Source organism: Chionomys nivalis, chromosome 3 (genome assembly GCF_950005125.1).
Source record: "Chionomys nivalis chromosome 3, mChiNiv1.1, whole genome shotgun sequence".
Lineage (NCBI taxonomy): Eukaryota > Metazoa > Chordata > Mammalia > Rodentia > Cricetidae > Chionomys > Chionomys nivalis.
The window spans coordinates 77969953-77986954 of record NC_080088.1 but is presented as its reverse complement, the minus strand read 5'-3'; the positions used below and the strand labels follow the sequence as shown (position 1 = coordinate 77986954).

The window sequence follows — 17002 nt, the reverse complement described above, 5'->3', positions numbered from 1 at the left end:
AGGAGGTCCCATTTATTAATTGTTTCTATCAGTGTCTGCGCTGCTGGGATTATATTTAGGAAGTGGTCTCCTATGCCAATGCTTTCAAGTGTACTTCCCACTTTCTCTTCTATGAGGTTCAGTGTGGCTGGCTTTATGTTAAGGTCTTTGATCCATTTGGACTTGAGTTTTGTGCATGGTGATAGATATGGGTCTATTTTCATTCTTCTACATGTTGATATCCAGTTATGCCAGTACCATATGTTGAATATGCTTTTTTCATTTTATATTTTTTAAATCTGCCTTATATACTTTATATTTTCATATTTACATTTTATATTTGCTTCTTTATCAAAGATCAGGTGTTCGAAGATGTGTGGATTGATATTCGGGTCTTCTATTCAGTTCCATTGGTCCTCCTGTCTGTTCTTATGCCAGTACCAGGCTGTTTTCAGTACTGTAGCTCTGTAGTAGAGTTTAAAGTCAAGGATTGTGATGCCTTCAGAAGTTCCTTTATTGTACAGGATTATTTTGGCTGTCTTGGGTTTTTTGCTTTTCCATATGAAGTTGAGTACTGTTCTTTCGAGGTCTGTGAAGAATTGTATTGGGATTTTGATGGGAATAGTATTGAATCTGTAGATGGCTTTTGATAAGATTGCCTGATTAGACCTTGAGTAAGGAGAGATATTTTCTAAGTCACTGGTTCTAAAATTTTAATGCTTTGACCTTTTAATTTAGTTTCCCATGTTGTGATGACCCCTATTACAAATTTGTTCCCGTTGTTATCATACGACTGCAGTTTTGTTATTGTCGTGAATTTTAACGCAAACATCTGATACGCAGGTGTTCCTAGGCTCCCCCTGTCAAAAGGTTTTATTAACTCCCGAAGTGTCAAGACTCAATGGCCTGAGAAACTGTTCGGAGCCCTTTGCCAGACTGCTTAGGTCATTGTCTTGCTGCATTTAAGAAGTGAACATCCGGTTAGGTCAGACCCCACCCAGGGCTGCTTTCCTTGCGTGATGTCTTGCAACACCTCTCATCAGAGGCCTCCAAAGGCAGAGTCTCCCCCCAAGAGGAGGAAGAAGAGATACCTGCGTCATGACAAGCCCCCCTACACCTACTTGGCCATGATCGCTCTGGTAATTCAGGCAGCATCTTTCCGCAGGCTGAAGCTGACCCAGATCATCTGTCAGGTCCAGGCAATGTTTCCCTTCTTCAGGGACGACTACGAAGGCTGGAAGGACTCCATCCGCCACAACCTTTCCTCTAGCCGGTGCTTCCGGAAGGTGCCCAAGGACCCTGCAAAGCCCCAGGCCAAGGGCAACTTCTGGGCGGTGGATGTGAGCCTGATCCCAGCAGAGGCGCTGCGCCTTCAGAACACTGCCCTGTGCCGGCGATGGCAGACCCGCTGCACACGCAGAGCTTTCCTCAAGGACCTGAGTCCCTACGTGCTCCACGGCCGGCTTTACCGGCCGCCCAGTCCCCCACCACCATCCAGGGACGGTTTCAGCATCCAGTCCCTGCTAGCGGACTCCGGGAAAGGAACAACATGGCCCCAGCAGCCTGCGCTAGCTGGACAGCGCAGTTCAGCTCAGGCAGGTACCAGCTCCAAGGGGGAAGAAGAGATGTGTACTGCGCCCTGTAACTCCACTCAGAAGCCTCTGTGGCCCCTCTGCTCCCTTTCTGGGCCCACAAGAATAGAGGGGGAGACTTCTCAAGGGGAAATCATCAGGCCTTCCCTTTCCCCAGAGCAAGGCACCTGGCCAGTTCACTTACTTCAGGGTTCCCAAGATCCCATGGGGATGTCCAGCAGGGGGTGCAGAGCTTCCCTGTGGGGACAGCTACCCACTTCTTACTTGCCCATCTACACTCCCAATGTAGTAGTGCCCTTGGCCACACTACCTCCCACCTCTTGTCCCCAGTGCCCATCTTCAACCAGCCCAGCCTACTGGAGTGTAGGTACTGAATCCCAAGGATCCCCGGACCTGCTCTGTGATCTAGATTCCCTCTTCCAGGGAGTACCACCCAACAAGAGCATCTATGATGTGTGGGCCAGCCACCCTTGGGACCTGGCTGCTCCTGCCCCCGGCTGACTGCTCTCCTGGTACAGCCTGTAATAGCTCAAGGCAGGCAGGGGCTGCTTTTTCCTTCTACCCCTGGGTACCATTTTGATGGAGACCAGAGCTAGGAGCATGTCCACAGCAATAGCTTTAAAACACCAGGCACGGCGTTGCTGAAAACCCACAACTTTAATTGGGCTACTCCAGAAAGGGTTTTGCCTCTGCTAGACACGACAGGTCTGGCCAATCACTCTCCCACACACAGGGACGGGGTCTGGAGAAGCAGCGCTCAGCCTAGAGTGGGGCATCTTCCCTTTACCCCTCTGTCATGCTATCCATCTAGCCATCCCTCTGTCACCGCGCCTTCTTGGCTCTAGGCTGGGGGAGGGCGAGCCAAAACGTGGGTCCATTCTGAAGTCTTCCCCCACCCCTCAGCTGCCTGGGTAGGAGGTAGCACCTTTTGGGGAAAGGGTTAGGAAATGAAATCTGGACCCTACATGATTTGGGGTGGTGGAAGTAGGGGAGAGATTAACAGTAAAGGAATTTACAAGGCAAAAATAAATAAATAAATAAATAAATAAATAAATAAATAAATAAATAAATAAATAAAAATAAAAAGAAGTGTGAACATCCCAGTTTCTGCTTAGCATTTGCTGCTAATGGCTGTGACCCTAATTTTAGCCTTTTAAGTTCAAATATTAGCAACATAAAACATTTTATAAGCACAAATTTATAGTTTTATAAATTTAAATATTTTAAAAACTGTTCTTGAAAAAATTCTCAATTTTTAAATATCTTCCTGCAATATCAAAATAAAGTACCTCTTTAGCCCCACCCTCTACATCCCTACAGCATACACATAGCTTGGTTTTTAGATCTCAGCCTGCTCCATTTCACTGTACCTGGTGCTTCTGGTGACTATCACTTGACACTGGCATTTCTAAAACTGTTAAGGTCCTTCCTCGTAACTGGCCTCTCTTTGGGACTCTAGTCCTGCCATACATTTGCAAACCTCAGCTGTTTCCTATGATCCCTTCATGTCTTTAAAACCACTATCACCTGGTAACTTTTAAATGACAAAGTTTAACCGGAAAACTACATTTTTGAGTTTAAAAGCAGTGAGGTGCAGCTTTATCATTTCAAATCCATTTTAATACGCCTTGTTTTTAGGATAGGACATGAATTATCAAATAAAAATCTATCCCAATCCAAATTGTCTTGGAGATCTGCTGTTGTCTCCAGGTCAGGCCTGTTTTACATGGTCATCCTAATCCAGATGGGCGCGAAATCGTGTGATAGCCATCTTTTTTTAACTCCAGCAAAATGGCAAGTCAGTCATGCAACTGACTAAAAAAAATGGTGCCAATTCAAATGGGAATCATGTTTTATGGTTCCTTTAAAATTACCCATGCATAGATTTTAAATCATCAGTTTTCACTGTTACTAGTTTTAACTTTTTAAACTAGTTTTACTTTAATTTTTAACAGATTTTTTTAAACCATATCTAACAAAATAAACTTGTAAATGGTAAAGTATAAAATATTTACATAAATCAAGTCCAAATTTTTTGGCTGTTTTGATTTGTTTTCTTCAACTTGACACTGTGTCAGAGGCTAAGACAACAGAATGGTGTAGAGGGAATGTTTAAATATGGCCGAGTTGAGCAAAGCAAGAGCCTTAATCCAACTCTACAGCCAGCTTTCCAGTAACAAACAAGCATAAAACAGTTTCAACATTATCTATAGCAAAAAAGACATCTGAATTCTTGTTAACCCAAATCCAGTGACCAGAGCTCAGCGATAAACTGTGAGTCATGCTCATAAATGTGGCCACAGCAGTGATGGGTGGCAGACAACAAAAATATCCAAACCATTCCTGTTTCAGCACCATGCTTGCAATAAAACTCATGAACACACCAGAAAACTCAGACAAAACTTTCCAACAAAACAAGTATATACAACTTTCTTGAGAAATAGACAAAACTTTCTAAACAGAATTAACTTAAAGTGTCACAGCACCGCCGGCATAGTTTAGCAACCACAGAGCCAATCCCCAGCCAGGTTTGGTCAGAAGTTGAGGCAGGCAGCCCCCCAGGGCAGGCTCCTGGAGCCACCGAGCATGGAAAGGTGGCTGCTCTGCAGAATGGGGACAAAAGATTGTTAATGTTTCCAGCATAGCAATTAACCCAGAAACAATGTTTGATGTTTGAAATCCTGTTGGACACACTTGCCCCTTGCAAGCAGCCTTGCTACATTGTCACAACAAGGCTGCATAGCTCAGCCTCCCATCCACACAAGTGTGCTGCCCCAGTCCCATGCTTGCATGGCATGCCAGGGCAAGCCTGGCAGCATCGCCCCTGTGCTACAGACCGAGACTGTCTCTTTTTTAATAAAACATTCAAGGCGGGTAGAGGTTGTTTGTTTCATCCCTTCCAGGAAAATATTTCATTTTCCTTGTTGTTGCAGACCCTACGCTTCTGGCCCTATCTCTAAGGTTCTGTAAGTGATCCAATATTAAAGTCAAAAGAGTCGCGATTTGAGTAGGTCTCCTTATATCAGCCATATAAGTCAGAAAGAGGATGGACAAAAACAGACAGTACACAGTACACAGAACATACAGAGTCCTCCTGGCACCTGGGGGCAAACAACTGAAGATGTGGCTCCTGGCTGAAATATAGGTGCGATCCGCTCGTCTTTCCACAGAAGCCAGAGGGAGTCTATCCCATAGAGAAGGCTCTGAAGGGCCCCAAATTAACCAGAGGGATCCGTTCCCATACAGATGGGCCCCAGAATAAGAACAGCACAAACATACCATACCAACAAAGTCACACCTCCTAACAGTGCCACTCCCTTTGGGGACCATTTTCTTTCAAACTGCCACGTTCCACTTCCTGGCCCCCAAAGGGTTATAGACATATCATAATGTGAAAATGTCATCCATTCTGATTTCAGAAGTCTCCAATAGTCCATAACAATCTCAAACTTATTTAAAAGTCTAAAGCTCAAAGAGTCTTCTGAGATTCATGCAATCTCTCTCTCTCTCTCTCTCTCTCTCTCTCTCTCTCTCTCTCTCTCTCTCTCTCGTTTTTTTTTGAGACAGGGTTTCTCTGTGTAGTTTGGAGACTGGCCTGATATTCACTCTGTAGACCAAACTGGCCTCAAATTCAGGTATCTGCCAGCCTCTGCCTCCTGAATGTTGGGATTAAAGGTGTGCGCTACTTTTTTAACTGCAATCCCCTAATAAATCAAATAAAAAATCAGATCACGTATTTCCAATGTATAATGGCACAAGATGTATATTACCATTCCAAAACATAAGGAAGGGAGAATAATGGGGAAATACTGAACCAAAGCAAGACCAAAACTAGCAGAGAAAACTCCAGCCTCTGCCTCTCCATGTCTGTTGTCAAAGCGCTCTTCAGAGCTCCAGCTCTTTCAGCTGTGTTGATTGCAATACACTTCATTCTCTTGGGCTGGTTCAGCTCCCTATGAGCAGCTCTCCTTGGCAGGTGTCTCATGACTCTGGCATCTCTAACATCTTGGAGTCTCCCAGGCATTCCAGCCCTCAACTTCACAGCTTCATGAAGTCGCTTTCCTTTGGCACAGAGGCAAACTCCATAGCCTGTTTCTTCTATCCTTGACTCTAAAGTCAAAATCAAGTGCTTGAAGCTGCCAACTTCTGCTGCTTGCCGGGGCTGGCACATGCCCCCTTCCTCATTCAATTACATCTCCATCAGATTTCTGCTTCTGATGTCTACCTTGAGCAGATATGAACCCTCAAAGCCCACCTCCACAGTGCCACACTTTCTCCAAGTCGCTTTCCTTTGGCACAGAGGCAAACTCCATAGCCTGTTTCTTCTATCCTTGACTCTAAAGTCAAAATCAAGTGCTTGAAGCTGCCAACTTCTGCTGCTTGCCGGGGCTGGCACATGCCCCCTTCCTCATTCAATTACATCTCCATCAGATTTCTGCTTCTGATGTCTACCTTGAGCAGATATGAACCCTCAAAGCCCACCTCCACAGTGCCACACTTTCTCCAAGTCGCTTTCCTTTGGCACAGAGGCAAACTCCATAGCCTGTTTCTTCTATCCTTGACTCTAAAGTCAAAATCAAGTGCTTGAAGCTGCCAACTTCTGCTGCTTGCCGGGGCTGGCACATGCCCCCTTCCTCATTCAATTACATCTCCATCAGATTTCTGCTTCTGATGTCTACCTTGAGCAGATATGAACCCTCAAAGCCCACCTCCACAGTGCCACACTTTCTCCAACAAGGACATACCTAAAAACATACCATACCAACAAAACCACACCTCCTAATAATGCCACTCCCTTTGGGGACTGTAGTGATACTTTATTTGTTAATTTTGTCTTGTTTTGTTTTTTGAGACAGGGTTTCTCTGTGTATCTCTGGCTGTCCTGAAACTCACTCTGTAAAGCAGGCTGTTTCATTTGTATTTTAATAAATAAAGCTTCCCTGAAGTTCAGAGAATAAATAACTGCACTGATAGCCTTACAGGACTGGGCAGTGGTGACACACACCTTTAATCCCGGTGGCCACACTAGTTTGCCATAGAAACCAGGTGGTAGTGGTGCACGCCTTTAATCCCAGTCCTAAAGAGAAATATAAGACGGGAGGAGACAGCTCTCAGACACAGTCTCATGCTGAGATTCCTGGAGGCAGGATCACCATTTCAGTCTAAGGTAGAAGTAAGAGCCAGTGACTGACTGTTTTGCTTTTCTGACCTTCAGGTTGAACCCCAATTTATGTCTCTGGGTTTTTATTAATCACACTACATTTGGCGCCCAACATTTGGGTACAAATTCACTAAAAACGTCATTTGCCTGAGGCTTTTCAGCCACTGGCACAGGCCAGAGCAGGGCCCAAACATAGCTATCTGGGTTTGGGAGAAAAACTAGCGCTCCCAACTCCCATCAGCCCTGGCTTAGCTTCTTCTCCTGACCCGCCTGTCCACCTGTGGCACCCGCAGGTTGCTGCCACCTCTCACAGCACCCATAGTTTTCTGCACCCATCCCCTGAAACTTTCTGTGGCTCCTTGAAGTCCCTGTGACTTCCTACCAACCCATGTGGCTATCACAGCTTCCTTTGGCTCATATGCTCACCCACACACACCTACTGCAGGGGTGCCCTGATCAAAAAAATCCGTTCAGTTTGGTTTTGAGTTCTGCTTAGAAAATCTACAGGTTAGTGATGTTAGAACGAGTAAGACCGGAGCTCTAGCATCTCTGACTGCTTTAGCAGTATGATTGCGATACCTACTGGCCCACATCTCATCTGAATGAGGATTTTAATGGCAGATAATAATGTAATATCCTTCTGTTTCTATTATGGAGGGAATTATAAAAGAAGTATATGACTTACCTGGGATGTATACATTCTTAGCCATAGCTGCTATTAGCTTGAGAACTCATATTCTTTTTTTTTAAATATTTATTTATTATGTATACAATATTTTGTCTGCATGTATGCCTGAAGGCCAGAAGATGGCACCAGACCTCATTACAGATGGTTGTGAGCCACCATGTGGTTGCTGGGAATTGAACTCCAGACCTTTGGAAGAGCAGGCAATGCTCTTAACCACTGAGCCATCTCTCCAGCCCCCTCATATTATATTCTTAAAGAAACAGTTTAATAACAGAGTCAAGAATGAGAAACTTTTAGAAATCAAACAGACTTTACAGACTAGTAATGAGTTGACTGAGAGGATTCGTGCCATTGAAAATGATAAACATTTGTTTTTGTTTTAGTTTTCAAGACAGGGTTTTTCTGTAGCTTTGGAGACTGTCCTGGAACTAGCTCTTGTAGACCAGGTTGTCCTCAAACTCACCGAGATCCATCTGCCTCTGCCTCTGCCTCTTGAGTGCTGGGATTAAAGATGTGAGCCACCACTACTTGACTGATAAATATAATTTGACAAGAAAATGTCACTCAATGACAATGGGTTATGGAATCTTATAGCATAGTACTGAGAGATTATTTGAATTTTACAAAAGACAGTGATATGATACATAGACTTGAAACCATTGAAGAACTTGTCAGAACTGATAAGCAAGGGGATAGGGTACAGACAAAAGACAATAATAAAGATTTAACATCACCAGTACCTCACAGAGACAGAGAAGATTTACCAAGTGCTTTAACTACTTATCCTGTTACTATTTCTGAAAAACCAGTAAATAGTAAACACCCAAAAGGATATACAGAATGTAAATGACAACCTATATGTCTGAAAGATCTAAAAGATATTAAGCAAGCTTTAGTATCTTCTTATGGCTTGCATTCACCATATGTGAGGGAGTTGGTAGACACATGGGCTTTAAGAAATAAGGTTACTCCACATGATTGGCTTCAATTAGTTTCAGCTGTATTATAAAATAGTCCAAAGCTACAGTGGAAGAGTTATTAGAGAGAGGAAGATAAGGCCCTTGAACATCAAGGAGGATGAGTCAGAGGTTTTGAGGCCTCCCAAGATCTAATTCTTGGTGAGGGCCATTAGGCTTATCTGGATAGTCAAGTTATAGACAATGAACACATCTTGTCTCTATGCCTTACAGCAGCCTTGAATATGTGAAACAAGATTCAAGAACAAGAAATAAGGGTTGAATCATATGCTAAGGTTATACAAGGTTCAAGAGAACCATTTAGTGACTTTTTGCAAAGATTAACTAAAGCTGTACAAATAGGGGTAGCAAATTCAGATGCTAGATGCACGCATTGAATCTTTGGTTTTTGAAAGTGCTAATTTAGAATGCAAAAAAGGTATTTGGGACCTTAAAGATCAGATCAGCACCAATGGATAAGTGGATCCTACCACAACCAATGTTGAGTCTTTTGACTTTAACATTGAGGCTTGAGTAGGAGAAACATTTCCAAAGGCATGAAGAGACATCAAAACACCAAATATTTTAATTGCAGTAGAATGGGCCATTTGAGAAGGGATTGCAGACAGGGCATTCCTAGAAATAATGTTTCTTCTGGGCATCACCCAAATAGAAGACCCCAGCCTTCTGGATTATGCAGAAGATGCAGCAAAGGCCAGCTGAACAAATGAATATAGATCAAAAGAGACAAACAAGGCAACCTGTTACCATTGGGCTTGGGGGGCCCCTCACAGGCCCCCAGGTCAAAACTTACCCAGTCATTTCCAGTCACTGTGGAGGACAGATCTCCCAAGAAAAATTAGAAAACCCAATGCCTGTTGTTAAAAAAAATGCTGTTCTGGATAATAGAATAACCATGGAGGATGGGTTGAAAATTCCAATAGAAAATGTATATTTTGACAGACTCCTATAAATAATAGAAGACCAAAGGTGAAAGTATGAATAAATAACATTATAATTGAAGAAATATTAGACATAGGTGCAGAAGTGGATATTATTACTCCAGAATGTTGGCATCAGAATTGGTCCATTAGGAAGCAGATGTTCAATTCTTAGGAACTGGAACCTTATCTCAGGAAAAGCAAAGCAAGGGATGGATTGAATGCATAGGGACAGAGAGGAAGGCTGAGGCCATAGGTGGGTAACATAGCAGTGAATCTATGGGGTTATGATCTGTTATAATAATTCAATACCCAGATAAACATTCCCGCAGTCTCAGAAATGGACCATAAACCAACTCATGTTTCTGGTAAGAATATTATAAGGTATGATTAAAAAAAACAGTTACCAGCCTTTCAAGTTCTACAAAAACACAAAACAGGGGCTGGAGAGATGGCTCAGCAGTTAAGAGCATTGCCTGCTCTTCCAAAGGTTCTGAGTTCAATTCCCAGCAACCACATGGTGGCTTACAACCATCTGTAGTGAGGTCTGGTGCTCTCTTCTGGCCTGCAGGCATACATACAGACAGAATATTGTATACATAATAAATAAATAAATAAATAAATAAATAAATAAATAAATAAATAAAAATACAAAACAACTGGCAAACTCTCAGAGGTACCAACAGCCCTATCGTTAAAATGGTTGACAGACAAACCTGTATGGGTTAAGCAATAGCCTTTGATGATAGAAACTGCAGGCCTTAGAACAGCTGGTACAGGAGCAAATAGATGATCAACCTATCGAAGAATCAATGAGCCCTTGGAATTCTCCTGTATTTGTTGTTAAAAAGAAATCTGGAAAATGGAGAATGGTAACAGATCTGAGAGTTGTTAATAAGGTGATTCGGCCTATGGACTCTCTACAATCTGGAATTCTTTTGCCTTTCCTATTGCCTAAATGACGACCTCTTATAGTTATTAATTTAAAAGATTGTTTCTTTGCTATATCTTTACAAAAATACAGAGAAAAATTTGCCTTCACAGTGCCTACTTAAAATAATTCTCAGTCTGTTAAAAGATATCGATGGAAGATTCTCCCATGGGGAATGTTAAATAGCCCCACCCTGTGCCAATATTTTGTAAGTCAGTCATTGGAAATGATAGGTAAGCAATTTCCTGAATCTATAGTTTACTATTACATAGACACCATTTTACTATCTTTTCCAAATGCAGATACTTTAGAAAGAATGTTTGAAGAAGATGTACCATGATTAATAAAAATCTAGAGACAGAAATTGGGATTGAACCAGAAGGTCAGAAGAGCAAAACAGCCAGCCACTGACTCTTACCTCTACCGCAGTCTGAAGTGGTGGTCCTGCCTCCAGGCATCTCAGAATGAGACTGAGAGCTGTCTCCTCCTGTCTTATATTCCTCTTTAGGGTTGGGATTAAAGGCATACACCACTACTGCCCAGTTTCTAGGGCAAACTAGTGTGTCTATTTGTATTGAATGTGTATCACTACTGTGTGGTCTGTAAGGCTTATCAGTGCAGTTCTTTTACTCTGTGAACTTCTGCGAAGTTTTATTTATTAAGATACAAATGAAATATCACTACAGAAAGAAAGAAATCCTGTATTCTAAGAGATAGATGCCAGATTTTGTTGTTGTGAAAAAGTTGTTTGTTTTAAAAGAAAGATTGTAGTGGTCAATAATATCCTTAAAATATGTGTGTGTGTGTGTGTTATTCTTAAGTAATGGGAAGCAATTTTCAATAGGTTAAAAAAAATCATGGAATAGGAACAATCACTTATTCAATAAACAGGTAGGGATTGTTTATAGAACCAGAATCGGGATCAGAATCAAGGAGATAAAATTTTGATCAGATGTCTTGTCTTAAAGGCAGATTTTAGAATTTTAAATTTAAACCTTGTGTTAATCATTCCAAAGAAAGATTCAGGACCATTCATTAGCTATTATTATTATTTTAATTTTAGTTAAACAAAATTAAGTTCAGCCAAGTTAGCTGCTTACCTCTCTAGAGGCAGTGGAGCCTGAGAGAAGGGATAATCGAGGTGGACTAAAGCAATGGACAACTTTATTCAGAGCCTTGGACAATTTGTATTCTGAGGGTTAAGAGGAGTCACATGGGGACAGTGGACAATCACAGGGACAAACTGCATGTGGCTGGTGGACAAGTTGCACATGGCAGACAAATGGCAAATGCTGGACAGGCTGCATGTGGCCTCCATAGACACAAACAACGGCCAGCTGTAGCGAGTCATCTCAAGTAAACCCACGCTTATCAACCACATCTGGGAGAGGCATGAAAGCTCATTCTGAGAACAGCTCAGGGTTTTTGACGAAACTTGGGTCACAAGACTCTTGTTTTGTTGGAGTTTTCTCACAAGCACTCAGAAATCTCTATAACTCTGCTCACAGACTGTGTTCCTACAGTTAAAAATATTAGTTTCCAAGAACATTTACCAACTCATTTTCATGCTAAGTACATGATATAAAAAACAAACCATAATCACAAATAGACTTTATATACATAATACATATTTTATTGAAGTACAATTTTGAATGTTATTGTTGGGATTATACTTTTTTTTTTTCAAAATCCCCATTCTCAAAGGGAAACAACATAGAGATCTTTAATAAACATGTTGTTAGATTTGTCAGAAAAAAAGCAGATGTGTGGAACACTTTATCTCAGAGGAAAATGGGCCTGGGGATATCAGGCAGAAATAACAACTGTTGAGACCCAGTGGTGCCTGCCATAGAAGCTCCTCACTGGCCTGTGTAACACTTGATGATTTATCCTTTGTGTCTTTGATGTGATCGGTGACCCTCGAAGTCTTAGCTCTTTTTGTTAGTATGTCAGTGTTGGAGACATATGGCTGGGAAAACTTTTAAGATATTTTTAGGAGATAATAAAAGAATCATGTAAGCCAGGCGGTGGTGGCGCATGCCTTTAATCCCAGCACTCGGGAGGCAGAGGCAGGCGGATCTCTGGGAGTTCGAGGCCAGCCTGGTCTACAAGAGCTAGTTCCAGGACAGGAACCAAAAGCTACGGAGAAACCCTGTCTCGAAAAAGTCAAAAAAAAAAAAAAAAGAAAGAAAAGAATCATGTAAAAATTGTAATAAGATGAAAACAACCCTCGACCAAAAAATGGATAAGAAAAATGTGGTACATTTACACAACGGAGTACTACATAGCAGAAAAAATTGACATCTTAAAATTTGCAGGCAAATGGATGGAGCTAGAAAACATCATATAAAGTGAGGTAACCTAGACCCATAAAGACAATTATCATATGTACTTACTCATACGTGATTTTTAAACATAAAGCAAAGAAAATCAGCCTACAGTTTACAATCCCAGAGAACCTAGACAACAACGAGTACCCTAAGAGAGACATACATGGATCTAATCTACATGGGAAGTAGAAAAAGACAAGATTTTCTGAGTAAATTTGGAGCATGGGGACCATGGGGAGGGTTGAAGGGGAGGGGAGAGATAGGGAGGGGAGCAGAGAAAAACGTATTGTGGAAATGCTACTAGTGAGAAGAGGCAAACATTTATTTTTTATTTTATTTTACATTTTTATTGATATTTATTTGAGCTCTACATTTTACAATTTTATTATCAATAAAAAATGAAGCCAGGTGGTGGTGGCGCACGCCTTTAATCCCAGCACTTGGGAGGCAGAGGCAGGCGGATCTCTGTGAGTTCGAAAACTACGGAGAAACCCTGTCTCGAAAATCAAAAAAAAAAAAAAAAAAAAAGAAAGAAAACAAAACAAAATATTAAAATTGCAAAATGAACATCTTACAGGTCGATAGTTTCTCCTTGGTCTAATATAAAAGGGGGTTGATGATCACCAGTCATAGAGTATCTTGGTTGTAAAACAGGATTCCTGTGAGGTTACAGCTGATCTTACCCAACCATTATTCATCAGTTCAGAAAGGAGCATCTGTTGAAACAGTCTGGCTCCCAAGATAGTGTGTCTTGCCATGGGCAAACACTTCCAGGAAGAGACTGTGACTTGAACATAGCCCCTATCAAATTCCTCCTTCCTAAGCCCCTCACTCACCCCCATAAAGGGTCCCAGGCATTTGTCCTCCTCAATGACACCTCCATTTCCTGTGGGAAAGAGGCTACCCCTCTCTGTGTTAATAAGCATCACCTGTTGAATGATCAGAGTTTAGTTTCTTTCCTGCCTTTTGTCTCTTTGTGCTACCTTGGAAATCTAACACACAGAGGATGCAGTGTGACCCTGAAGTTCTACGGATGCCATGGCTTGTGCCATGTAGCGACATTAACCAAAAAAGTGGTGGTTTTATCTCATGCGTCTTCTTTATATCCTTAGGAAAGATGGCGACCTAGTCACATGGTTGCTTCCACCTTTATGAAGTCCCCCAGCTAAGATGTCAGCTGCTCAAGGCAAACTCTATCCCATGGTAAGGTGAGCTCAACCCTATCAGATTATGACAACCTGGGATCAAATGTAGATTGTTCCACTTTCTGTAAAAGATGCTTTAGTTAAGTAGGTGCCTTACTTAGGGCTTCCTTTGCTTTGTAGAGACACCATGGCCATGGCATCCCTTATATAGGGTCTGGTTTATTGTTTCAGAGGTTTAGTCCATTATCTTCATGGTAGCATGCAGGCAGACATGGTGCTGGAGACGCTGAGAGTTCTACACAGGCAATAGGAGACTGTGAGCCACCCTGGGTACAGCTTGAGCATAGGAAACCTCAAAGGCTGCACCCACAGTAACATAACACCTCCAACAAGGCCACACCTACTTCAACAAGCCCACACCTCCTAATAGTGCCCTGTCCTACGAGCCAAGCATTTAGACACATGAGTCTGTGGGGGCCATTACTATTCAAACCACCACAGTGGGTTAGTAGGAGATGGTGCCTATGGCCTAGTCAGGGAGGCCCCAAATAGCATAAACAAACAAAGAAGAAAACAGGTGGTCGTGAGCTGACTCACATGGGTGCTAGAAGCAGAACTCAGATCCTTTGGAAGCGCAAGTACTCTTAGCTATGGAGCCGTCCCCTGCTGAGCTGTTCCATCCCCTGCTAGCATTTTCTTGATACGCTGTGCAGTGACGCTGCATTCAAAATGAGTTTTGGAAGCAACTTCATTGCCTTCTGCTAATTCTACAAGTCCTTCTCTTTTAGCTGTTGCTGCCTGAGCATCATCAGTAGCTGCACCAGTCATGTGACGACGGACACAGAAGATGGCTTTAGCATATCGCCTTACAGCTACATATAAAGCTCGTCTCAGTTGTCTTTTAACGCTACGTTAGAAGCCACTGAATGCCCCCTCCGTGATGGCTATTCTTGGTCTTCAACTGATTGCATTTGGAATGGACTGAAACCCCCAAATGGACAGGCACACCTGTAAGGGATTTCTTTTTCATTACATCATTTGAAGTGGGGGAATCCACTACTAACCTGGATCTTTGAGATGGGAAGAACACCATTAATCCGGATACTTTGATGTGGGAAGACCCGCCTCTAATCTGGGCCACACATTCTATTGAAAGAAGGAAACTCCCTCTTTTGATTGCTTCCTCTTGTCCTCATTAGCAAGTTCATTTCTTCACCAACGTCTACTTCTTTGGAATTCCAGCATATACTGAAGACCAGCTGAGACGCCCTGCCTCATAGATTGAACAGTTACTGGGTTCTTAGCCATTCTGTACATAGGCAGCCATTGTTGAATTAGCTGGACCACAGCCTTCTAGAATGGACAGATTCAAATATACATACGTATATAGATATATGAGAGAGATTAATTCTATGAGTTCTGTTACTCTGAAGACCCTTACTCATACAGATTTTGGTACCAGAAGTAGTTCTAAAGCAACAGAAGTGTGAGGATGAATCTTTTATGTATCTGAAATAGGCTTTCTAATTTACCAACACCTACAGTTACCAAAGACTCTCCAGTTACTGAAGCCTCTCCTGGGAGCTCAGAGAGTACTAAAAGCCCATGGTGTGAACTAGTTTACAAACTTCTTAAGGAGACAAATGCATCTGATTATCCTGATTTGCTAACTGTGGGCAGCAATGGATTTGGTGACTCTGGATATACAACTGTTGACAGATGTGGGAAAGGAAGGACATGATGCTGCTGGGTTTTCGCTCCTAGCATCTCTGACGAAGGGAAGGGATGATGAGATACGTGATAAAATAGCCAACTTCCAGCATCTCTGGAGACAACGAAGGACAACAGTGAACTTAGTGATGAAAATGTATTCTGTCAACCCCCTGAAATATTGCCCATTTCACCTTTGGCCGAGGAAATTAATCCTTCACTGTCTGCTACTTTAGCAGTGACTTTCTCTGAAGGAAATGCCAGGCAAGACAATACTAATGTCTCTTAGGGGGTCCCCCTACAGTTACCTCTAAATCTAGACTCTTAGACAGTGTAGTCTGTGAGTAGGCACACTGTACTTCTAACAGCTTAATGAGTTTGAGAACTCATTCAAGAAGTCTGGCGAATATGTGTGGGAATAGATTTTAAGGATGTGGGATAATGGTGGATGGAACACAGAACTCAATCAGGCTGAATTTATTGATATGGACCCTCTGTGTGGAGATTCTAGGTTTATATGGAGCTCGTACATTTAAAAAAAAAAGGGATGTCAAAGGTTTGTTTGAATGGTTGGCTGAAGCAAAAGATAACCTTTGAAGGGATAGGGACATGCCTGGTAGCCTTTGGCTTAATGCTGATGAATGGATTTTAAAGTTCTCGAAAATTGCAGTGCCAGAGTGGATCTGCTGTGGGTCTAACCCTCCACAACGGGAAGGCCCAGAAGACACACCCTTCACTGATCCTGTAAGACATAACATGGCGAGAGGGGCACCAGCACATCAAAGAGCTCTGTTGTCGCCCCTTTCCTCTTGCCAGACCTCAGGATTGGAGATGCTGCTGCTCAGTCTGTTTAATTAAATACAGTGGGTTTAATGGACCCTGAGGTAGCCAGGGCCAGGTGGCAGCACTGAATGGCCAAAGGCAAGGTGATCTCCGTTAGCATAATCCGCGGCACAGACAAGGCAAAGTCCACAAATGGCCTGACTCACAATGATCAGCACAGTCGAGTGAACTTCATGGTGGCATGACTAATATGGACCTTTGGTACTGGCTAATCGATCACAGCATTTCCAGATAGGCAGCCTACTGAATATCTGTTTGATCTGTTTAAGTAGAAAAATTCTCAAACAAATAAAGAAAAGCTACGGTGGATCATACTGAAAGGGAATCCCAGCCCATGACGTGATTTTCAGACGTGGGTCAGTGTGCAGGCCCAGAGCTCTTTGTATTTAGGGACAACCACGTTCCCCTGATGAAGGCCCTTGATAAAATACCTACAAGTTTTACTATTCTTCAGTTCTTCCCCAGAGGGACCTGAGGCCTTGTACAAGCGTAACTGTATACTGGGGGGAAGCAAACATCCAGACTTTCCAGGTACTGTTGGATGCTGGTTCTGAACTGACACCCATTCTGGGAGATCCCAAGAAACACTGTGGTCTCCAGTTAAAGTAAGGGCTTATGGGGTCAGACAATTAATGGAATTTTTGCCAAAGCCTTACTCACAGTAGGTTCAGTAAGTTCCTGAATTCATTCTGTGGTTATTTTTCTAGGCTCAGAATGTGTACTTGA

The 17002-nt window shown here is 42.5% G+C and overlaps 1 protein-coding gene across 1 annotated transcript; it reads left to right on the top strand.

The window, feature by feature from the left end:
• The first annotated feature begins 1106 nt into the window (after nt 1–1106).
• On the top strand, nt 1107–2072 carry LOC130872258 (forkhead box protein H1-like). The gene has a single exon (XM_057766162.1). The coding sequence runs from the start codon at nt 1107–1109 to the stop codon at nt 2070–2072; it is 966 nt and encodes a 321-aa protein (XP_057622145.1).
• The last annotated feature ends 14930 nt before the right edge of the window (nt 2073–17002 follow it).

Bases quoted from the DNA above. Each gene is read 5' to 3' on its own strand.
- LOC130872258 (XM_057766162.1), top strand. From the start codon at position 1,107: ATGATCGCTCTGGTAATTCAGGCAGCATCTTTCCGCAGGCTGAAGCTG.